We start from the raw sequence: 26,094 nt of genomic DNA on the forward strand, positions 1-26,094 counted from the left end.
ATTAGTTACCGATACGTTCCATCAGCACGCAAGTATTACAGAGATGCTTCGTGAACTCAAATGGGAATCCCTGGAGGGAAGATGACGTCTCTTATGCGAAACGCTATTTAAAAAAAAAAATAGAGAACCGGCATTTTCAACTGACTGCAGAACGATTATACTGCCGCCAACGAAAATGTCCCGTAAGGATCACAAATACAAGAGAATTATGGCTAGTACGGAGGCATGTAGACAATCGTTTTTGCCTAGCCATATTTGCGAGTGGAACAGGAAAGGAAGTGACTAGTGGTGGTACAAAGTCGCTTGTGGATTATGTATGCAGATGTAGACGTGGTATAGAGGGCGTCACAAGGAATGATATAATGTTTATTGGAATGGATACCGTGTTACTGGAATTCTGTGCGGACAAAGTGATGGGCAAGTACTTATTCACAAGCTCGACTGGTCGACTGCATCTCGACATCAGTGGATGACAGAGGAAAATAGAAACACGGGGCGACCCTTCACTCTAGAAACGCCGCGTGTGCGAGCACATGACTATGTTAACCTCATAGTTCCATTAATACTGGGAACAATGAATTTCAAGGAATTGAAACTGTTTCGTTTGGATTAAAGTAATAACTTAGAACAACAACAACGAGTATTTCAATGATATTTCAAGTGTACTTACCATTAGAAGACCTTTGTAAGCGTAAATTGAGCCAACGAAAACCGTCATTCTTTCGCTCTGACAATATTCGTTTTCCGGAACTATAAGTATATCTTCACTCGACGGGTGCGGCTGTGAATCAAGAAAACAATATGGTTAGTCAAAGTGTAGTGTATACTACTTCAACGATATTATCATTTTTTTTCTCCACACCTGTTGACAAAACTGTGCACAGAAATGTAACGTCATCTGAAATAAAAGTACACCAATAAAACAATTTACGTGGAAGGAAAATCTGAGAATTTATGATCCTTATACTCACTGAGCGTATAATAATCGGGAAACATCGGTTGAAAAGGCCATTATACTGCAGTCGTCCGGGGTGAAATTCTGTAAATATGCAGTATGCAGCGAACTCTGGCCAATTTTTTGAATCAAATAATAACATTTTTGAGCAAGGTCGTTTTGTCGTAATTGGGGAACACGCTTATATTCCAGCAAATGTATGACTTCTTGGGTCGTTTGGGTTACAGTGTGCAACGACAGAGTGAGTGGTTTCAGTATAATGAAACAGACTCAGAAGAAAGAAACGGAGATCGTCGCGTTCACCAACTAAAGACGTTTCGTGACATTGGTAAGCAGCTGCATTGGCCAGCGCGATACCGCAATTTTCTGTGCAACATGATGTGTCCTCCAAGAGTTCGTTAGGCATCATCTATAAACAATGATAGACTTTTCGCTCTTCTCTAGGGAGCAATTGGTATAACTGTATGCATAATGGTTTTGACCAGCGTTCAATGGCGAAGCTTCATGGTGTTTGGGTGCAGATGGTAACCTAAAATCGGTACTGATATATCCTGGGAATAGCGAAAACCAGAAGCTCACTGAGGGACATCTCAGCTGCGAGAACGGGTGATATTATGGTTTGGCGTATGATCTTTCAAGATATAAGATTGCCTCTGGATATTATACAAGGGACAATTGACAGTTCAGTGATGAGTCCAGGAAATCTGGATTCTAATATATTTAGCCCCAAAACATAAAAAAAATGGAGTCCCATACAGTAACAGGTTAATACCTACACTTATACAGAACTGTTTATTTATTGGCAATGTACCTAAAGCAAACAACAGCATTTCATTTGTTTGTAATAAATATTTTGCTATAATTTTATTTAAAAATTGTTTTCAGAGAGATACTTCCCAGGTAATTTCCTAATTACTACGATGACGCTACTGACTAACTTAATTTATCTACATATCTACTGCCTAACTTAATTAATCTACATACCATGTTAACTATTTACTAACGATAGCCTCTGTCCTTTCTTTAGTACATACTGTCACACAAAGCGACAAACTTTACTCAGTTCAGAGAGAGGTTGTACACACTACTTCCTTGAATTAGGTAACTGATGACTACGACAACAGGAAGAGCATTGGGCCGCAAAGTTAAATAAAAAAAAAATGCCAAATTTCGAGCACAGTGGAGGCCATCATAGATGGCATTAATGCTTACGAAAATAAGAAGAAGTGTCCTGACTCTCTAAAATAATGTGTATGGAGGACGGAAGGAAAGAAGAAAACCGATGACGAACTTATTAGACTAATAAAGAAGGAAGGTTAGGGCTTAATGTCCCATCGACCGCAAACTCATATTGGGGAAGGAACTCGACCGTACCTTTTCTAAGAAACCATTTTACAATTTGCCTTAAACAATTTCGGAAAGCACAGAAAATCTAAATTTGGATACATGGATGTGGCTTTGAAATGCCACACTTCCGAATACGAGTTCAGTGTCTGACCACTACACTGCCTCGCTCATTGAGATTATTAAATACGAAGCGCAGCCTCAGATTTGGAAAGAACAGGGAAGGAAATCGATCCTGATCTTTTCAATGTAACCATCCTGGTGTTCACCGTAATAGATTTACGGAAAACACGGAAAACTAAAATCTGGGTGGCTGGACGGAATCCGAACCACGAATTTCACAATAAATAAATAAATAAATAAATAAAAATAAACTGACTTACTACTGCGTTAACTTTCTCAGTCTGAACGAGCCAGTCGTCACATTTGTGTTTCAACTACTATATTACTGCTGTATTGTGACACACTGTCCATTGGCAACTGAAGCATGTCCGGCGGGTTGAGTCCTACAGGCAAGACTACTACGGGAAACCACTTGTAAACACTCCCGGCTGACAACAACAACGACAACGGTTTGTTTTCGTGTGCAACTCTAGTGGACACTGCAAAGACGAGCAGCGCCTGATTAACATACAAGCGACATTTTGTATCGCCACTAGAGGCACGGCGAACGATGCACTATTTGCTTTTGCCTTATCACGTGCCAGCAAGTAGGTCAAACAATATCCGTCCGCTGGAGCAGTATTTAGGCAGCTACCGAGCCTTGGAGCCAGCAGTTCCAGCCGCCACACCATCCTGGAAGTTAGGCCTTTACGACCACAACAAACAGCCAGCCGTCGACTCCGGGCCTCCACCCCTCTTACATTGGCCCCCCGTGGATTATGGACATCTGGACGCGATATCTGTTCGTTTGTTTTTGATTTTAGTAGTTTGTGTCCAAGGACTGCCGTCCACGACTGGGTCTGAGTGAATTTAGACTTCTACTATTAAGCACTCTGCAGTGACTGAAGGCTGTCTCGAAAATAGTTACTTCAGGTGTTAGTGTAGTAGACATGAACTATCAGAGACAATTATTCAGTATCAGTTATCGATGAATAAGATCATTTATTTGTGTTCAGCTAATTTGCTGCCTCCGTAGATGCTAGTTGTGAATAATTAATTTTATGTTCATTAAAATAGTTTATGGTTTTATCCCTGCCCCGGAATCATCTCTGGTGATATGAACCCCCGTACGACCACCACAGTTACCGAGAACGTCCATTGCAGTTCTGTTAAAGGCAGTCAGTGGCCAAACGATCCGTCGAGAGGCGACGGAACTTTTTTTTATGGTGTTGTTACTGATGTTCGAAGATGTGTAAGGAGGATTTATCGAGTAATTGGTAACGGCATTCACATGGCTTTCTGTGAGCTTCATGGAAGCTTGATATATCTGACTGTGTGGTAAGGATAGTGAATTTCGATGGAGGTCGTGCGATGCTCTATAACTGATTTTCGTGGCTTGATCTCGGATGTTTAGTTTCCATCGATAGTGAAATTCTACTCAAGAGTCTATGAAAATATGTTCGAAAATAAGACATTTTCCACACTATGTTAAAAATGTAGAATCGAATCTTTTGTATATCAGCCTGATAATCCTTCTTTCCAAGAAAGATATATCTGCAAGGGGGTTCGAAGAAATCAGATAGGTTTGCTAAACTGGTCTGCTAATGGCTGGCTGGTTCAAATGGCTCTGAGCACTATGGGACTCAACATCTTAGGTCATAAGTCCCCTAGAACTTAGAACTAATTAAACCTAACTAACCTAAGGACATCACACACATCCATGCCCGAGGCAGGATTCGAACCTGCGACCGTAGCAGTCCCGCGGTTCCGGACTGCGCGCCTAGAACCACTAGACCACCGCGGCCGGCTGGTATGCTAAAACACACGACGTAAACCACACTGTGAAACTGTGGATTGATCTGGAGCGTCGGTTACGTGCCATTTCGGATTGGTAGGAAAACTGTCTGCAACGATTCATCACCCATGCGGAATAATGGAAACAAATTCTGCCAACAGAACTTAGCTGAAAGCGTTTCCTGAAGAACAAAACTGTAATAGTAGCGTAAGAGGTCCTACTAGCTCTTAGTTGCACGTCTGACGTATTTAAGACGTACATTGATTGATGACATGCAACTTGTTGACCTTGTACACACAGTATGTAACAGAATGACGTTTTAAAATTTTAGGAGACTGTATGGGATAAAATTCGGAACTTCTGATATAAGGAACCTATAGCTGGAAATGTGAAATAAAGTTTCTACTCGGTAGGTTAAATGTCACATCAGACTGCTGTAGTTTGGAAAACTTTTATTGAAAAAGCAGGAAGAGTCCAATCAAATACTATAAACCGAATCAGTGGCTTCTCTACTTTCGAATAAATATTCAATGTCACGACGACCAACATCGTTACAAAATGTTCAACGACGAACCAAGTTTTGTCTGATCCTTTAGAAGATTCCACGCTCCCCTCCGATTGTATCAAATGCTGTAAAGATGCGCTCAATAAGCTCAGTTACTGCTCTTACTGGTGATGAGTACTCGAGGGACTTTAGATAACCTCAGGGCTAACAGTTATGAGGGATGAGTTCAGGGGAGTGTACAGTCCAAGGCACTGGTAAGATGTGTGGTCCAGTTAGGTGATCTTAAAGACTTCCAGCTGAAATATTCGCTGAGAATCTCACCTGGTAACTTCTCGTACTTAAGATGTCTGGCTGCTCTAATTCACGGCGGGATTTTCACTGATGAGCAATCGAATTAGACACATCTACCATGTAGCATGCGGCATCCTCTTTCACCCTGACGATTGTGGCGACGCAAGTTGCCTTTAATTCCACGAAACAACGAACGAGTCGAGGAGCCAGCATTATGCTTATCGACTCAGGTACAGCCGACTATTTAGCGGAGCTTGGTCAAAATCGAGTCCAAGGCAAGCACAGATCTCTTGATGATGTTCCGTATGGCTCAACAGCATTGAGACTAAGGGTCTTGGAGCAACACATAATCACACTCATATCTGAAGAGTATTCCTAAAAAGATTCTGTGATCGGAAAATTGGAAATCGGTGGTAAGTCCCTATGGGACCAAACTGCTGAGGTCATCGGTCCATAGGCTTACACACTACTTAATCTAACTTGCGCTAAGGACAACACGCACACCCATGCTGGTGGGAGGACTCGAACGTCCGAGGGGGTGGAGGGAGGGGGGAGCCGAGCGAACCGCTGCAGGGCGCCCTAGACCACGCGGCGATTCTGTGATCGATGGGGTGGTGTACTGTCTTGTTTAAGGTGCAGGTCGCTGGTCGGGTGCTGTTGGCGAACCGACAGTAGTACGTTATAAGACAGAGGGATTCTGTATCGTTTGTGGGTGGGAGACAATGGAAGACGTACCAGGAACCCCATTTAATGTCACGTAAACATCCTCTGCCAAGTAGGCAGTTGATGGCTGGAGCTCTGACATATTATCTGCGTATCCAGAAATGCTGGCAACTGATGTGTTATGCATGGGGATCATATCAACCTGTACCGCATCAAAAACAGCACTGAAGCGTTGAAACTGGTAGCGACATAATACAATAAAATCATAAGGACGGCTGTAGGTGTTTTTGTTTGTTTGTTTGTAAACGGCCGTCGTCCCAGAGACCTACTGCTAAAAGGATGGACATACAAAAACTGTTGTAACTGGTCCTTCATACCATCGATAGTGGCACTGGTATGGAGACTACTGATCACATTAAACGTGTATGTCATATATAACACCAATGAATGCTACAATATTTGGGATTCTCGTCAAGTCGTCCTGAAGAAGAGAGTGAAGAAACTGCTTGCAGTATTAATAGCGGTATGTTTTAGCAGGTTGACATCTCTAAAGTGGTGATAGTGATTACGAATCCCACCTCCGGCATGAATGTAGATTTCAAATGTGTCATTACTGCATGTGTGCTGTGTGCTCTGCCCTATAACAGCAGTATGTGTGAAGGTTTTAACCGAACTGACAAAGAAAATGAATTGAATCCGTTAAAATTTGTATATGTTCCGTTGTTAAAACAGGTAAAAAAAGCTGATCGAAATCCCAAAAGTTAATCGATTGGCTGGATGACCGGGAAGTCAAATACTAATTAAGAATGTTTCAATTACATTCGAAAGTATTGTGCAAAAGATCAAATAATGTAAATGTAAATTTCGTTTCTCATGAAACGCTACGGGATGAATTTTGAGAACTAGTACTCACATCTCAGGAAGAACAGTCAAACATCCATCGAATATTCTTCATAAGTATCACAAAGATAAGATAAGTGAGATTTGTGTGTGTAGTAGGCGTGCATCAATTATTTACAACCCCCCCTCCCCTCTCTTTGGGCTACTTAAAGAGATAAAAAGCAACTACTAATAATTTTGCTAAATATTCTTCGCGGTTGACTGTACAATGTCTTAAGGATTATACCTGAAGATACGGTTTTTAATGATAGCTTTTGAAAATTTAAAGAACCATGGAGACAAATATTTACAACGATAGAAGTTGAGTTTTACATTTATGGATAATGTACTGATGTACTAATATTTTTAAAATTATATCTCATGTTGTGAAAATTAACTTTATTTATCTGTAGTGATTTCTGAGTTGTCACTTACATACGGCTCCATTGTCTTGGTTTCCCTGTAGAATGGGTCAGTCACTTGCCAAGTCGTCATTATAGCCAGGTCGATAACAAGGAGGACACCAACTACCATGAAGAGCTGATAGTCCTTAATAACCTGTAAGGAGAATCGACCAGACAGTTATGTAATTTATAGATTGCTTTTAATATAATAATGAAAATAGGTTGCACTGCAAAGTCTAATAGATTTTAACATCCAACGTAAGACTCTGAGTGTTAGTTGCGCTAAGTAAGCTTCGTCAAAGGCGATATTAATATTTTAGTTAACACTGTATTTAAAAATTATGCTAAGGTGTAGAAATTTTGATTTACCTTCTTGTTGAGCTTCACGTCAGTAAATATTGAATGGACCCTCCAGGTCTTAGAAAACATGGATCCAAATGCCAGTGAAAAACCAGCCATGAGAAGCCACGCTCTCGCTGTACAAATGTATGGAAAAGATTCAACACTGGTTAAGGTGGAGTCCAGTCCCAAAAATATGACACTGCTGTACGTTAACATACATCCAATTATAATCAGGTTGTTTAGATATGGACTCGACATCTTTATATACCTGTTAAAACAAGGTAAATACATGAATAAATGGAAATTGTGAAGCGTAGCCTGGCTACTACATTATATGCTGTAATATAATATGGTCTTAAATTTGTAGCTGGATACTGCAGAGAAATGGAGATATGGGAACATTCTGAGTTATATGGCAAATGCAAAAGTTACGCATTGTCCAACTACTCACTTGTAATTAATTTATATCTCTATGTAAATAAAACAGGGGCAAATAATTTTCTACATGGATAGTTTGCGGATGACATGCTGTCAAAAAAACGACGTCAACGAGCACTAAAATCGATGTATAATAATGCAGTTGAGTTAGCGATGTAATTTCAAGGTGAGTGTTTAAACCAAACGAAGCAAATTGCAAATACTGTATTTCTTAGGCCTACAGCAGTTACATTATTACAAATGTGATATTGTACTTTACAGAAATAAAAATTTGACTCATAAAAGACCACACATTGGTGTCTGGGTAAATATGAAAATAAACTAATCGTGTTTGCATAAGGCTGATTTCCAAAACAACCCAGTTTTCAAATCGCAAACACGGAAGAACGAAAAGATGAACTTCAAACCTTAGTAAAATGAGTAAGAGTTAGTTTAATACGCAATGAAATTTCCTGCAAGTGGACTTCTTTTTATTTCGAGAAAAAACGGAAAGAATTGTAGAATAAACAGATTAGACAAGAGGAAATTAGAAGCTAACTGAGGAAAGAACTGAGCATGACGTTTTGAAAACACAATCGCTTGTAAAGTCTGCAATCCCAATAGTAATGCATAACCAGTATGAAACTCATAAATATTCTGAACAGAGTAATGGAACGAAATACTGATATTGTGTACTTGTGCTTATACGTTGGAGGCAGTTGTGCACAAAGTAGCTAATAACGCAGGAACTTCAGCTCTAGAACGAATTTATTAAATTTACACCATAGGAAATTTTCATAAGATTAAGACTGTGAAGCTATAGATATTTATAATTTTTATGTCTGAATTGCACAGAAATAATCCTTCTGCCATACATACTGATAACTACTGGAGGCATGACGCCTAATTTTCATCCTATGTTTCAGACTTAAGACAATGTTTGAAATTTTACCAAAATTTCCTGTAAACTGCTCAGGAACAACGTCCTTAGACAATGAGAAACAGATCTTAAATTTCAGAACGGGTATACAAGATTTATGTAGAGAGATCGCTGGGAAAGCAAACGTGATGAACTCCATGAATGCAGTTTGAACTTTCTGTTCGTCACATGTTTTTAATAATAAAAAAATTTTCAATACAATGTAGAGTATACACCATTACTGAACAAGGAAACTATGGCTGGGGTGAATTAGTTGCTGCCATCTCATGTGGAAAATTTCTGTTACTTTGGGCTTTTATTTACGAATTTGGTAGTCAATTCTTAACTCATGATGGTTATGTACCATTCCCACTTAGAAACTTGCTGCTTTAATTTTATACTAAAAATTAACGACAGAAAAAGACATAGATTGAAAAGCTGGATATCAGGTAATCTAAAGTAATGTTGATTCTATTATGGTACAAAATAGTGTTTCAAGTAGGTATATAGCGTCATCACGGCAACGAGGATAGGACACAATGTATATTTCATGGGTTTAAGCATCATGAACGAAGGCTATACACGTGGAAGTAACCTGGAGATACCGAAACGTTTCATACTAATTATATAATGGTAAGACAGAGATTTAGGAACCAGATTTTAAACTGTAAGACATTTCCAGGGGGAGGGGCAATTTATCGGTTATGAACTGTAGATTAGAACTGAAGAAATTTTAAAAAGGTAGGAAATTAAGGAGACAGGACGTGGACAATTTGAAAGAACCAGTGGTTTCTGAGAGTTGCAGAGCATTGGACAACGTTGGACTGAAAGAGGGGAAAGAATACAGTAGAAGGCGAATGGATAGCTTTGAGAGATGAAATAATGACGGCAGCAGAGGATCAAATAGGTAGAAAAACAAGGCCTAATAGAAATACTTCGATGTCACCGGAGATATTGAATTTAAATGGTGAAAGGAGAAAATATAAAAATGCAGCAAATTAAGAAGGCAAAAATAAATATAGACGTCTAAAAATGAGATTGATAGAAAGTGCCAAATGGCAAAGGCGGAATGACTAGAGGACAGATGCAAGGCTATAGAAACACATATAACTAGGAGAAAGATAGATACCGTTTATAGGAAAATTGAAGAGGCCTTCGGAGAAAAGAGAAGCAGTTGTACGAATATCATGAGCTCAGATGAAAAACTAAGCAAAGAAGGGAAATTGCAAAGGTGGAAGGAATATATAAAGAGTCTGTACAAGGGAAATGCATCTGAAGGCAATTTTATAACAAGGGGACAAGACGTAGATGACGATGAGATATGATACTGTAAGCAGAGTCTGGCAGATCACTGAAGGCGCTGCATAGAAACAAGGCACCTGGAGTAGACGATATTCCAGCAGAAATACGGATATCATTGTGGGAACCAGCTATAATAAAACTATTCCACTTCGAGTGGAAGATGTTTGAGACAGGCGGAATACCGTCAGACTTCAAGAAGATGTAACAATTCCAGTTCCAAAGAAAGCAGGTGCTGATAGATGTGAACGTTACCGAACTATTCGTTTAATAAATCATGGTTGCAAAACACTGGTACGAATTATTTACAGAAGAATGGAAAACTTGGTAGAAGCCGACCTCGGGGAAGATCAGTTTGAATTCCAGAGAAATTTAGGAACAAAATGTTTGAAATGGCTCTGAGCACTATGGGACTTAACTTCTGAGGTCATCAGTCCCCTACAACTTAGAACTACTTAAACCTAACTAACCTAAAGACATCACACACGTCCACGCCCGAGGCAGGATTCGAACCTGCGACCGTAGCGGTCGCGCGGTTCCAGACTGTAGCGCCTAGAACCGCTCGGCCACACCGGCCGGCATTTAGGAACATGTGAGGCAATACTGACTCTACGACTTATCTTTGAAGATAGGTTAAAGAAACGAAAACCTACGCTTATAATATTTGTAGATGTAGGTTAACCTTTTAAGAGAGATGGCTCGAATACACTCTTTGAAATTCTGAAGGTACCAGAGGTAAAATACAGGGAGCCAAAGGTTATTTACAATTTGTATAGAAACTAGAAGGCAGTTATACGAAAGCATGAAAGTGAAGAATGCTTGAGTAGGGAGCGAGACGGGTTTGTAGCCTACGCATGATGGTATTCAACCTGTACATTGGGCAAGCAGTAAAGGAAATCAGAGAAAAATCTTGAGAAGGAGCTACAGTTCAGAGAGACGAAATAAAAATTTTGATGTTTGCTGATGATACTGAAACTTTGTGAAAGGGCTTGTAAGGGCAGTAGAAGGGAATTGACAGTGTCTTCAAAGGAAGTTATAAAATGAATATTAACAGAAACAAAATGAGAGTAAAGTAACGTAATTGAATTAAATCTGGAGATGTTGAGGGAGTTAGATTAAGAAATGAGACACTAAAAGTGTAGATGAAACTTTCTATTTGGGCATTAAGATAACTTACTACAGCCAAAGTAGAGAGTATATAAAATGTTGACGCAATGGCAAGAAAAACGTTTCTGAAGAAGAGAAATTTGTTAACATCGAATATAGATTTAAGTGTTAGGGCGCCTTTTCTGAAGGCATTTGTCTAGAATGTAGTCTTGTATGGAAGTGAAACGTGGACGATAAATAGTTGAGACAAGAAGATAATTGAAGTTTTCGAAATATGGCGCAACAAAAGAATGCTGAAGTTTAGATCACGTAACTAATGAGGAAGTACTGAAAAGAATTGGGGAGAGAAGAAATTTATGGTACTGTTTGACTAAAAGAAGGAAACGGTCGACAGGATACATTCTGAGACATCAAGGAACCACCAGTTTAGTATTGGAAGGAAATGCATGGGATTAAAATGGTGGAGAGAGACCAAGAGATGAATGCAAGAAGCAGATTCAAATGGATGTAGGTTTCAGTGTTTACTTGGAGATAAAGAGGCTTGCACAGGATTGAGTAGCGTGGAGAGCTGCATGAAACCAATCTTCGCACTGAAGACTACAACTATATCACAGCCATATTACTCGATACTAACATGCATTACATAAATCCTGAAAGTTTCACATCCTGAAGTAATCAAAAGCATCTAATAATAGTTATCATAATGTAAACTGTACGTACCTCTGATTTCTATATGTGATGTTAATGGCCAGGAATGTAATGGCCATTACTATACCTATGGAGGACGCTGACGCCAGCAGTGAATAGATAGTAATGTTCACATGTGAATGTTCAAAGATCTGAACTGTCCGATCTTTCGGAGGGTACTTGCCATGCCATTTTATTGGAAGTCCCCTTGTTAAGTCTAACTGTTCTGTGACGCCATTGAACTCACCAACTTTTACTTCCGATCCATCTGAAAAACAAATAAAATAGATTTTTTCTCCGTGGAGACGATAAAGCAACCACATGCGTTCTCCTATATTTTATATATTTTATTTTTTGTAATGGGTCTCCAGTTATATAATGATAACATTTTTTAACGTATATCCAGTGCATAACAGCGAGTTATTAGTTAGCCTAGTAGCCGTCGTAATTCATAGATTCGTTTCGGGATTGACATAGAGGTTAACGAGGTAGCAAAATCAGAACAGACAGGACAGTTATTTTTATCAGACAATCTTAAAAGGTAAGTAACTAATGTGATGGGATTAGTCTTCTTCATGTTAATCAAACTGCACATTACCTGTTATGTTATTCTTTTTCCTGGTCTTTATCCTGTATCTTCAGAGGATAAGCGTGTTAATGATTGAATCTGGCAGTGTTATCAGTAGATGGTGACTGCATGCCCTTCCTGTAACTGCCCCTTTCTCGCCTCTCCCCAACCCTCTCCCCACGATCGGAATTTGTGTACTCCAATTGACTGCATCTATATATATGTCATGTGAAAGTGTGCAAATGCTTTCTAAATGTTTGTGAATCGTTTAATTGAGGCAAATTCAGTATTCACCTATTTGTATGTAATAAACTGGCTAGGAGCTACATACAGGCTGGCCACCACACTGGCCCTCATTGTTAATCCGTTGGGCAGTTTCGACCTGGGCCAGGCGCACCTAATCGAAACCTGCTAGTGGCGTGCTGATACATGCAACTCTTCAGGTGGGTTAACATTTCCTAGCATGTATGAGACAGTTAGTTAAATAATTATTAATCAAGGGATAAAGCAAAAGTAATGAATGAATGTTATTTGTACATTACTCAGGGAATAAAATGAGAGGTGGAAAATAACTGTACTTCACTCTGATAACAGTGAACAAAGAAAATGACTATATCAATGGACCACTTTCATAATAGTCATGATGGATGATACGTATATTAGAAACTGGAAGTTATGTGTATACCTTTATAAAAACATCCTATATTAGACTTTTCAACGCTTAAAACTTCGAAATATGGAAAAATATGTTGTCTCACTATAATACTAACCGAAATCTGTTTCAACGTTATTACACAATTGTCTTATTTAAAGCTTATATGTTCATTACAACTCTACAAATGACATAATCGTAATTATCATTATAAGTAAAATACTCTAATGCTGAATTCCTGACGAAGCACGTCAAGACCCCATTAGAAATGAATATGAAGATGGCAACTCTTATTCTGAGTTGCATTTGGGATGAGTGAAGAGCATGGGAACAATATATACAGAAAGAGAAGATTTTGCTTAAAAATACTGTTACATATTTTGGTTTACTGTGTAAGTCTAGAACAACGTTCTGTTAAAGCTAATTCAGTATCCTGGCCAGATTGACGAAAGACATACTGCATATGGATATTGGCGCATAAAAATGAGAGTAGTATGATAAATAGCAGCCTAAAACGAAACCACAATATTGGGAAAACTCATTTGTAAATGTACACAGTAAGGTAAGGCAAAAATGAACTTAACACTATATTTTAATCAAACTTCGCTTGTCAGATACCTTAAGCCAACATTTCACACTACTAACTCTCCACACCAAGCTTATTTCAGTTAATACATTTAACTACAGGAGATAAAAACAGTTAAGAGCAAAAATGAAAAATTACGCACCCCATAAAGTTATTAATCAGAGATATGTAAGATGTATAGTTCATTGATGAACTTACTTTGAAATTGTTTGAGCAATATATTGGCCTTCCTTTCGTTGTGATAGAATCTGACAGGTCCCTGAAAAATAAAATGAAACTTCTAGTAAGGAAAACCACTTTAGAGGCTGATAATCATCTGTATTAATTTGTTGTTTTGAACATTCTGTGTGAGTATGAATGAAACACATATTTTACAATATCCGTATAATAAATCATCCAAAGCAGTTCATGGGGTTCTGCCACATTGAAGCTATTGTTTCCATATGCAACACTGTGAAGTCTCTCAGGCAATTTATCAATCATAGATACTCTTTGAAATGTGCAATATATAAGCCTTAGAATAATGTATCTGAATCAAAGGTACTTTTTTGGTCTTATATTATTTTCAGTCGTATAATTGTTGTTATAAGCTTAAATTGAAAAAAGTAAACTATTTGGTGGCTTGATAAAACAATTAGGTTCAGCTTCTTTTGCCATAAGAGTAATTGTCAAGTGTAGGGTAATAAAAAACAGGCAGTTAACATTTTTGCATATTTTCATTCACTAATATCTTGAGGGATAATATTTTGGGGTGACTCCTCACTTAGGCTAAAAGCATTCACTGCTACAAAGTAAGTAATTAGAGTTATATGTGAAGTTAACACACGTACATCTTGCAGGCTCTGTTTAAACAGTTCGGAATATTAACGACAGCCTGACAGAACATTTATACACCCTTGAAATTTGTTATCAACAATCAATTGCAGTCTAAGAATAATAAAAATGTTAACCAATACATTATTAGGAGAACAGATGACCTGAACTTTCCTCTAGGGAATTTAACTTGGGCACACAAAAGAAGCGCAATACCCAGCTTTGAAACTCTTTTATAATGTGCCCTAGGAAATGGAATATCTGGCAAACAGCAGAATTGTTTTCCAATATAAATTAATGTTGTTTCTCGTTAATAACCTCTTTAGTACCATAGAAGAATCCTTGAATAGAAATAATTAGTCTTAAGAAACCCATGTCACCAGTTTTCTTTCTTCCCTCACCGCTTATGTTTCCTCTAATCCTTTTTTAAGTACGCTCTTTATGATTACTGCTGCCAAATCTCACAGTCCAAATACACAATTATTACCATATTATCATCATAATGACTATCATAATGGTTAATCCCTAACTTTAACCTAACTGATAGCTAATATCACTTACACATTTTCATAGTGTAACGTTAGTCTTATACACAACTTTTGAAAGCACCCGGTATTGTACTCTATTGACATTGTTGTTGGTTTTGTGTAAATCAACATCTGATTGCATATTTTATGTTAGCAGAGGTTTTATAAGGTGTCTGATTAGTGTCACAAAGGGCTTGTGGCCCTAATTTGACCAGGCAAAGCAAATGGATGAATAAGTAAATGAATGGGAAAGTATGTTTACATTTCTCTGACAGACATAAAATATCCAACAGAATATTGCGAAGGAAGGCACTGTGTTGTAATAGCTTAATTTCGTTTTGAGTTTGGCATTAATTCTGCTTGTTTTAAAACAAAGAAGCTGGCGGCAAAATTAGCCTGAAGTGCGCCTGAATAGTTAGACAGCTTGTAATCGCGGTCAGAAACTCTTATTGCTAGTGGATAAATGTTGTGGACTAACTGTAACGCCTTCGAAGCTGGTGTTGCGAAGAGCTTCGAGGAAGAGCTGCTCCCAGAGTGGGTCTCGGTAACGGAAGTCGACAACGGTCTGGTTCTTGCGGAAGTGCCGGATGCGGTGAGCTACGTGCTGGATGGCCAGCGCCACCGCCCACACGCCGTCGTACGTGTAGCCGTGGAAGCGAGAATACTCGTTGCCTCGCCGAGAGTCGTACTCCGCCTGGTACTCATCCGCTGTCTGTTAAAAAAAAAAAAAAAAAAGCAAAAGAGCAAAGACATCTCGCTTGTTTCCGCCAGCATGGTTTCTGTAACACCCTTGCAATAAAGAAATCATAATTAAAAGTTAGACATCGTTCTCAAATGTTGTTTATTCAGTGAAGTCCAGACGGATTTATTACTGTGTGTGTAACACAAAATTCAAACTGCCGTCTGCTTCACATCTCCTGTGCAGCAAGCTACGTAAATTTAAGTTATTGACTGTGTTTTTCTTACTTGACACTTCTTTTCCCGTGTGTTTTTGCTTTTAGGGAGCTTTAATTTTCGAGTACTAGTAATAGTGTTCCATAGATTTCGTGTTTGTTTTGAATACACTCCAGAAACAGTTAGTGCTTATTTTCATTGTTTCCAACAAGAAGTGTCTAGTAACCACAGTTTAGTCAGCTATCAGCCGCCTTTAGTGAATTAGCAGCCTAGTTAAAGGTTGATTAACTTTCTACAGTAAATAGATTTCTTAGGATGGATAGGATGTGTGACTGCTGTGTACGGACGCAGGAGGAGCTGGCCACTGTTCGCGAACAGCTGAACGTGCTGATGGCCGCGCTCAGCCGTCTACAGGCTGCTGCCTCGGTGTGTAGCGGCAGTGGGGAGTCTGGTCCGTCGCATGGTACACCCCAGGTGTTACATGCTTCACTCACGGTCCCTGCTGTCGAGACATCTTCGCGGGTACCGGGCGCGGTTTGGCCACCCTCTCCCCCTATGGGAGTGGCGGGTTCAACGGTGTTCGCGTCGCACGAGGCGGAGGGTCAATGTGGAGGCTGGCCGTGTGGCGTCGCCCGCTGTGCCTGTGAGTGGACATGTGGCCGCTCCTTCACCAAGGTCCGGGCAGGCACACTGGGGAGGGGTTTATTAGTGATTGGGAGCTCCAATGTTAGGATGGTGCTGGAGTCCCTTAGGGAAATAGCGGAAAGGTCGGGGAAGAAGGCCAGTGTTCACTCTATCTGCTTGCTGGGGGGTCTCATCCGAGATGTGGAGGAGGCCCTGCCGGCGGTGATAAGGAGCTCTGGGTGCACCCGACTGCAAATTGTTGCTCATGTTGGCACCAATAACTCCTGCTGTTTGGGTTCAGGGGTCATCCTCAGTCCGTACAGGCGGTTCGCGGAGTTGGTGAAGGCGGAAAGCCTCGCGCGCGGGGTGGAATCTGAGCTAACTATTTGTAATGTCGTTCCCAGACCCGATCGCGGTCTTCTGGTTTGGAGCCGAGTAGAAGGCTTAAACCAGAGGCTCAGACGACTCTGCAGAGATCTGGGGTGCAAATTTCCCGACCTCCGCTATCGGGTGGAGAAATGTAGGGTCCCCCTGAATAGGTCAGGCGTGCACTACACGCAGGAAACGGCAACAAGTGTAGCGGAGTACGTGTGGAGGGCACATGTGGGTTTTTTAGGTTAGAGAATTCCCTCCCTAGGCCCGACAAGACGCCTCCTGAGAAGCGACAAGGTAGCTGTAGGCAAAACGCAACAGGGAGTGACAATATTAATGTGGTAATAGTAAACTGCAGGAGCGTCTATAGAAAGGTCCCAGAACTGCTCTCATTAATAAACGGTCACAATGTCCACATAGTACTCGGGACAGAAAGCTGGCTGAAACCAGATGTAAACAGCAATGAAATTCTAAACTCAGATTGGAATTTATACCGCAGAGACAGGCTGGACAATGAAGGGGGAGGCGTGTTTATAGCAATAATAAGTGCAATAGTATCGAAGGAAATTGACGGAGATGCGAAATGTGAAATAATTTGGGTGAAGGTCACGGTTAAAGCTCAAACATGGTAATTGGATGTCTCTATAGGACCCCTAGCTCAGCAGCTGTTGTGGCAGAACACCTGAAGGAAAATTTGGAAAATATTTCGAGTAGATTTCCCGACCATGTTATAGTTCTGGGTGGAGATTTTAATTTACCAGATATAGATTGGAAGACTCAAACGTTTATGACGGGTGGCAGGTACAAAGAATCCAGTGAAATTTTTTAATTGCATTATCTGAAAACTACCATTGAGCAGTTAAACAGAGAACCGACTCGTGGCGATAACATATTAGACCTTCTGGTGACAAACAAACCCGAACTATTTGAAACAGTTAACGCAGAACAGGGAATCAGCGATGATAAAGCGGTTACTGCATCGATGATTTCAGCTGTAAATAGAAATATTAAAAAAAGGAAGATTTTTCTGTTTAGCAAAAGTGACGAAAAGCAGATTTCAGAGTACTTGACGGCTCAACACAAAAGTTTTATCTCAAGTATAGATACGATCAGTGGACAAAGTTCAAAACCATCGTACAATATTCATCAGATGAGTATGTGCCAAGCAAGATCGTAAGAAATGGAAAAGAGCCACCGTGGTACAACAACCGAGTTAGAAAAGTGTCACGGAAGCAAAGGGAACTTCACAGCAAACATAAACATAGCCAAAGTCTTGCAGACAAACAAAAATTACACGAAGCGAAATGTAATGTGAGGAGGGCTATGCGAGGGCGTTCAACGAATTCGAAAGTAAAGTTCTATGTACTGACTTGGCAGAAAATCCTAAGAAATTTTGGTCTTATGTCAAAGCGGTAGGCGGATCAAAACAAAATGTCCAGACACTGTGACCAAAATGGTACAAAAACAGAGGATGACAGACTAAAGGCCCAAATACTAAATGTCTTTTTCCAAAGCTGTTTCACAGAGGAAGACTGCACTGTAGTTCCTTCTCTAGATTGTCGGACAGATGACAAAATGGTAGACATCGAAATAGATGACAGAGGGATAGAAAAACAATTACAATCGCTCAGAAGAGGAAAGGCCGCTGGACCTGATGGGATACCGGTTCGATTTTTCACAGAGTACGCGAAGGAACTTGCCCCACTTCTTGCAGCGGTGTACCGTAGGTCTCTAGGAGAGCGTAGCGTTCCAAAAGTTTGGAAAAGGGCACAGGTCATCCCCGTTTTGAAGAAGGGACGTCGAACAGAGGTGCAGAACTATGGACCTATATCTCTAACGTCGATCAGTTGTAGAATTTTGGAACCCGTATTATGTTCGAGTATAATGACTTTTCAGGAGACTAGAAATCTACTTTGTAGGAATCAGCATGGGTTTCGACAAACACGATCGTGTGAAACCCAGCTCGCGCTATTCGTCCACGAGACTCAGAGGGCCATAGACACGGGTTCCCAGGTAGATGCCGTGTTTCTTGACTTCCGCAAGGTGTTTGATACAGTTCCCCACAGTCGTTTAATGAACAAAGTAAGAGCATATGGACTATCAGACCAATTGTGTGATTGGATTGAGGAGTTCCTAGATAACAGAACGTAGCAAGTCATTCTCAGTGGAGAGAAGTCTTCCGAAGTAAGAGTGATTTCAGGTGTGCCGCAGGGGAGTGTCGTAGGACCGTTGCTATTCACAATATATATAAATGACCTTGTGGATAACATCGGAAGTTCACTGAGGCTTTTTGCGGATGATGCTGTAGTATATCGAGGGGTTGTGACAATGGAAAATTGTACTGAAATGCAAGAGAATCTGCAACGAATTGACGCATGGTGCAGGGAATGGCAATTGAATCTCAATGTAGACAAGTGTAATGTGCTGTGAATACACAGAAAGAAAGATCCTTTATCATTTAGCTACAACATAGCAGGTCAGCAACTGGAGGCAGTTAATTCCATAAATTATCTGGGAGTAGGCATTAGGAGTGATCTCAAACGGAATGACCATATAAAATTAATCGTCGGTAAAGCAGATGCCAGACTGAGATTCATTGGAAGAATCTTAAGGAAATGCAGTCCGAAAACAAAGGAAGTAGGTTAGAGTACACTTGTTCGCCCATTGCTTGAATACTACTCACCGGTGTGGGATCCGTACCAAATAGGGTTGATAGAAGAGGTAGAGAAGATCCAACGGAGAACAGCGTGCTTCGTTACAGGATCATTTAGTAATCGCGAAAGCGTTACGGAGATGATAGATAAACTCCAGTGGAAGACTCTGCAAGAGAGACGCTCAATACGGGCTTTTGTTGAAGTTTCGAGAACATACCTTCACCGAGGAGTCAAGCAGTATATTGCTCCCTCCTACGTATATCTCGCGAAGAGACCATGAGGATAAAATCAGAGAGATTGGAGACCACACAGAGGCATACCGACAATCTTCCTTTCCACGAACAGTACGAGATTGGAATAGAAGGGAGAACCGATAGAGGTACTCAAGGTACCCTCCGCCACACACCGTCAGGTGGCTTGCGGAGTACGGGTGTAGATGTAGATTCATAGTATTACACAGGAAAAAAAATATTTAAGCGTGATTTGTTTGTTGATTCATCGGGTAGTATTTGTAGATAGGCCGATTATTTGCATATTTTATAACAAACATTTAAAAAATCTGTCAACGCTATAAGATGATTTGCTCTTAATGTTCTTTTTCCTATGTAGGATAAAGGGGCAGTGTTGGCCGTAGTACTGCCTGAAGCCGGAGATGGTTCCACGGGCGGGGGATTGATGAAGTCTCAAGCGTTGGCTTCACAGTATTATCTCCACGAAATAATACACATTTATATTATCACAATAAAGCAATGATGATGCAGGGTACACTGTTTGCTTCTCACTCGAAGATCTGGGTAGGTTCACGTATGTGCGCAAGACTGTACAGAAAGCTCCAACCGAATGCAGTACGTTGATGGTCTATGATACAAGTATTTTTGTTTAATTATAAACGGTCTACGAACGAAGACAGAACTTGCCAATGTCATTGCCGAGTTATTTATTCTTCAAGAAAATCTGAAATGCACCACACAACGACATATACAAATTTCATGCATTTGATTCTGTAACTGGAAGACTAGCCGGAAATCGCTTCAGAACTTCCTAAGCTAAACGACAGCTTTGAAAATGGGGACGTTTTCGAATGCCATTGTTTGTAGTATGAACGTCTAACTGGACATTATACGATGTGAGAGCCTTGAGATACTGAAAGTACTAAAATTAAACGTTGCTGGGTGTGTGTTGTGTGATTGGTTTGGCTGATACGTATAGAGGTACTTAGAGTTATTGTAAGAATTCTGGGAAGGTTCAGTGCACCTACAAAGGAGAGTGTGTGCAAGGGTGAAGTAGAGCTTGTTTTCCAGAACTGTTAGAATGTTTCCGATCCACACCAAGGAGACAGGCGAATGAATTCAGATCGTGGTTTTATGTGTTACCCGTAGGTTACGCCAACGTCAGAATATTAATCAGATGCTGAGGAATCTTGTATCTTTCTGACACGCTGTTTGGACGTCAGTAGAACTAATATTCGAGGGGGAGGGAAAACGTTTCCATTGCCTCACTATTACCCCTTGCGCAAGCGTCATAAGAACAATATTAGAAAGTTATCAAATATGCAGCAACCAGTCGCAAAATCATGTTTTATTTATTCACTTTTGCAAATCGATTTCAACTGATTAACAGTCATCATCAGTGCTTTCAACCAATAGGTGCCATAAGTAGTAATACTGTCTTAAGCAGAAGTAAAACGTATGTCAAACATATTTGCGACTGGTTGCTGCATATTTGGTAATTTTATGGATTACGGTCGCTGAACGACTTGGGATGACATGGAGCCCACCATTCTCAATATTAGAAAGGTTACGAAACTTGTGGTGGCATACTGTCATTTTCCCTACTCAGTGTTATTTACTAGAACAGGGAAAGGAATAGTGAAGAGTAGTAGGTTCAAATGATTCAAATGGCTCTGAGCACTATGGGACTTAACATCTGTCGTCATCAGTCCCCTAGAACTTAGAACTACTTAAACCTAACTAACCTAAGGACATCACACACATCCATGCCAGAGGCAGGATTCGAACCTGCGACCGTAGTAACCGCGCGGTTCCGGTCTGAGCGCCTAGAACCGCTAGACCACCGCGGCCGGCGAAGAGTCGTAGAACTTACACTCCTCAAAGAGCAACACAGCGAATTTCGGAGTACAGAAGGTGAAATACAAAAGTTTTTCATGTAATATATGTCGCGAACTACCTCACACGAACCACGGAGGTTGCCGAGGTGGAATTGTTTGCGTGCTTCAAAGACACACATAGCCGTGCCTTCGGCGCAAAAACAACAGACGGATATCTGTGGAGAGGCAAAATAAACATGTGGTTCCTGAAGAGGGACAGCAGTATTTTCTGTCGTTGCAGCGGGTAACTGACTGATCTGGCTTTATAACATCACACAACATGGCCTTCCTGTGCGAGTACTGCGAACGGCTGAAAAAAAGGGAAAGCTACAACCGTTACTTTTTCCCGAGGGAATGCAGCTCTACTGTATGGCTAAATGATAATGGCATCCTCTTGAGTAAAATATTCCGGCAGTAAAAGAGCCCCTTATTCTGATCTCCGGGTAGGACGGACTACTTGCGAGGATATCGTCATCAAGGAAAACAAAACCGGCAGTCTGCGGGTCGGATCGTGGAATTTTAGATTCTTTAATTTCATAGGTATGCTGGAGAATTTAAAAAGAAAATGGATAGGCTGAAGTTAAATATAGCGAGAATTAGTGAAGTTAAGTGGCATGACGAACAAGACATTTCGTCAAGTGAGTAGAGGGTTATAATTTCAGAAACAAATTGGCGTAACGCAGAAGTAGGTCTAATAATGAATAAGCAAACAGGAATGCGGGTAAGTTTCTACGAACAGCATAGAGAATGTAACGTTATAGCCAAGGTAGGCACGACGCCAACACCTAAGGGAGTAGAAGAACTTTACAGGCCAACTAGCTTTGCAGCTGATATATGATGAAATAAGAGACATTATTCCCACACAAAACTGTTAAGGCTTTCGTGGCCACTTGTTGACAAAGTACCTGGTGGCTCCAGTGGCGGGTTCTTCGGCCGACGTTCGTCTGATGGCTTTTCTGATGTTCCGCCAGTACGAGTAGCTGGCATTTTCAAAGTTCCACCCTTCATTGCTGGTGGTGGACTGGAGCCGAGCTCGCGGCCGCAGACTATATATGTACCTGGCGTGACAACGTCCAAGAGCTTCTCTGCGGTCATTTCCGGTGCGGTTCTCCGCTTGCTACCTGCAACGGTCTTTAGCAGCAGGGAAGTCAGGATCCGTTTACCTTCTTCTTTCTTGTTGAAGCTATTCTCGTGTTTGTGTATTTCTACAGCTTCTCTGACTAAGCGGGTGTGATAGCTCTTCTCCACAGGCAGAACTTCCGTGTCGGTGAATTTTACTACGTGGTCGGTCTCACATAGCGTATGCTCTGCCGCGGCCGATTTCTCCACCTGCCCCAACCTGCAATGTCGCTTATATTCTGTGATCCTTGTATTGATTGATCGTCCAGTCATTCCAACATAAACTTTTCCGCATGTGCATCGTATGCGGTAAATTCCCGACATTGCAAGTGGGTCCCTTTTATCCTTTCTCGATCTGAGACACTTTTTGATCTTTTTTGTCGGTTTGTAAATAGCCTTAACGCCGTGTTTGCGGAATATCGGCCGATTCTGCTCGTCACTCTGGGAATGTATGTCAGAAAGACCGTAATCGACATTGATTTTCTGATTTGCCACTCTGCCGAGTGGCTTCTAATGTAGCTTTTGGAGTTCCCATTGTTCCTCAGAACACTTTCCATGTGTTGCATTTCGCGTCTGAGTGCTGCGGCTCATATATTCGTCTTGCTAGCGTTACGAGCGTATTAATCATGCCTCTTTTCTGGCTCGGGTGGTGATTTGATAGTTTGTGTAGGTATCAGGCAGTGTGTGTCGGTTTTCGATACACGCTGTGTCCCAGGTTTTCACTACCCCTTGTGACCAGCACATCTAAAAATGGTACTTTTTGTCCTTTTCTGCTTCCAAGGTAAATTTTATGTTGGCATGGAGATTGTTCAAGTAGTCTTAGGAAGTCACCGAGCTGTTCCTCACCATGGTTCCACACAACGAAGGTATCATCGACGTATCTGTCCCACACTCTGGGTTTATAAGGGGCCTAGTCCAGTGCCTGTGCTTCGAATTGTTCCATGAAGGAGTTGGCCACCTCTCGACTAAGAGGACTACCTATGGTGACGCCTTCCAGCTGTTCGCAGAAGTTGCCATTCCACGTGAAATAGCTCGTGGGGAGACATGCATGGAAGAGCTTTGTGATGTCTTGCGGGAAAATAGAACCGATTCGCCCCAGAGTGTCACTGAGTAGCACTGTTGTAAACAAAGAAACAACATCAAAGCTGAACAGGATGTCGTTTGGTGCAAGTTTGAGTTGCTTCAGTTTTTGAATAAAATGTCCTGAGTCCGTTATGTATGTGTCAGTCTTCCCCATGTAAGGCTGGAGCAGAGATGCGGAGTGTTTTGCCAGTTATACGTTGGTGAGCCAGGAGCACCAGCAATCGGTTTTCGCGGAACGTTGTTCCCATGGATCTTTGGTAATCCATACAGCCGAGGTGGTAGGGCCTCTGTGTTGCGCAGGTTCCTCTGTATGTCCGTCGGCAGAAATGAGGCCTTTATTAAGCGATTTGTATTCCGTGTGATACGCAGATTCGGATCCGTGCTTAGTTTTCGGTACGTCGTCGGATCTAATAGGTCCCTGATCTCATAATCCTCCAGTTTCATTACGACGGTCGCATTTTCCTTATCGGCAGGCAGTACCAATATGCTCTTGTCGGCTTAAGATTCTTAACAGCTTCTACCTCTTCTTTTTTCAAGTTGCAAGGATGTTGATTTGCTCGGCACAGCACCCTGGCTGTTACAATGTGTATTTCCTCTGCTGTTTCACAAGGAAGGGTGGCAGAGCACGCGCTATGTGAAACCGACCACGTATTGAAATTCGCCGACAAGGAAGTTCTGGCTGTATAGATGAGCTATTACATCCGCTTATTCAGGGAAGCTATAGAAATACAGAAACACGAGAACAGCTTCAGCAAGAAAGAAGAAAGCCTTCCCGTGCTGCAGCGAACGACCCGTGCAGATAGCAAGAGGAGAACCGCACCAGAAATGACCGCGGAGAAGCCATAGGACTTTGGCGCGTCAGGTACCTATAGTTCACGATCGAGAGCTCGGCTCCAGTCCACCACCAGCAATGGAGGGTGAAACTTTGACGATGCCAGCCACTCGTGCTGGCGAAACGTCAGAAAAGTCATCACACGAACGTCGGCCGAAGCACCCGAGACGGAATCCATTATTCAGATAGTTAAGGGAGATAAAAATTTAATTGTGATGGGAGACTGGAACTCGATAGTGGTACAAGGAAGAGAAGGAAAAATTGTAGAGAATGTGGACTAGGGGAAAGGAATGAAGAAGGAAACGGTATTGTACAATTAGATAGAACGTAAGTTAATCATCTCTCAGACTTGGTTCAGGAATAATGAAAGAAGGTCGTATACGTGAAAGATACTTGGGGACACTTGAAGGCGTAAGATTGATTATACAAGAGCGTGCTTAAATTTTCTATGTGAAAACTCTTCAAGTTCTTTAAATAAAACAAACGTTATTAACAGTGTACATCTTTAGTCTTCATGTCGAAAAATTTACTTCTCCACATAATCACCCTGGTGACGGACACTTTTCTTCCAACGAGAGACCAGTTTGTTGATACCGTGAGTGTAGAGCGTTTGACTTTGTTGACGGAGCCACAACCTCACCTCTGATTGCACAGCTTCACCACTATCAAAGGAAAGTCCTCTAAGGTGTTCGTTAAGTTGTAGTAACAGATGAAAATCGGATGGGACCTAGTCGGAACTGTATGGAAGTGAACGATGACAGTGAACCCAAGTGAACTTACTACGTACCTACATGTTATTTAGTTTGACGTTGGTAATACATCAGAATATTTTATGAGCTGAAGATAGCAGTAGTCGAAACCGCTCATAGTGTAATATATATATATCAACCGCGGTGAAGGCAACCCTCCTAGGGGTAGAGTACCCCAAAATCAAGACTCCTGGTCCTCCAGGTTGTGGGTTGTGCAGAGGGCTACCAACCCACTCATGTAAAAATACGAAACGGTCAAGATACTCAACGCCAGCCTCGGAAACAGGACAGGATTTACTGGAAGAAAAACTGGCAAAGCTACAAGGAATTCTCTTTTGGATCATGGAATATTAGAAGCCTGTATCGTCCTGGAACTGCCCAAATACTAGCAAACGAATTAAGAAAATATAGAATGCAACTCTTAGCTCTCCAAGAAGTAAGATGGCAGGGAACAGGTTCACTGAAAATAGCAGACGTTTCAATAATGTATGGAGGCTGCGGTCAGCGCCATGAATTTGGAACCGGTTTCTACATTCATATGTCAATAGATGACTCAGTAAGAGAGTTCAAACATGTTAATAACCGTATATCATATATAACTATTCAGACGCAGTGGTTAGACATTACGTTTCTAAATGCACACGCACCCACAGAAGATGAGGATGACAACATGAAAGAAGAATTCTACAGCCAACTGGAACAAACGTACAACTTATTAAGTAGGCACAATGTGAAAATAGTCTTAGGGGATTTTAATGCCAAAGTAGGAAAGGAAGAAATCTACAAATCAACCATTGGAAATTTT

The 26,094-nt window shown here is 41.0% G+C and overlaps 1 protein-coding gene across 1 annotated transcript in view; it reads right to left on the reverse strand.

Moving 5' to 3' along the window:
* The window catches only part of LOC126184452 (gamma-aminobutyric acid type B receptor subunit 2), a 206,741-nt gene that overhangs the window by 63,694 nt on the left and 116,953 nt on the right, over positions 1–26,094 (reverse strand). Inside the window, exons 4-9 of the mRNA XM_049926841.1 lie at positions 15,334–15,567; positions 13,714–13,774; positions 11,743–11,977; positions 7,308–7,548; positions 6,970–7,092; positions 671–781 (exon numbers count right to left, since the gene is read on the reverse strand). Coding sequence (XP_049782798.1) covers positions 671–781; positions 6,970–7,092; positions 7,308–7,548; positions 11,743–11,977; positions 13,714–13,774; positions 15,334–15,567 — 1,005 coding nt within the window. The remainder of the gene's footprint in view (positions 1–670; positions 782–6,969; positions 7,093–7,307; positions 7,549–11,742; positions 11,978–13,713; positions 13,775–15,333; positions 15,568–26,094) is intronic.

Source organism: Schistocerca cancellata, chromosome 4 (assembly GCF_023864275.1).
Source record: "Schistocerca cancellata isolate TAMUIC-IGC-003103 chromosome 4, iqSchCanc2.1, whole genome shotgun sequence".
NCBI classification, from domain to species: Eukaryota; Metazoa; Arthropoda; class Insecta; order Orthoptera; family Acrididae; genus Schistocerca; species Schistocerca cancellata.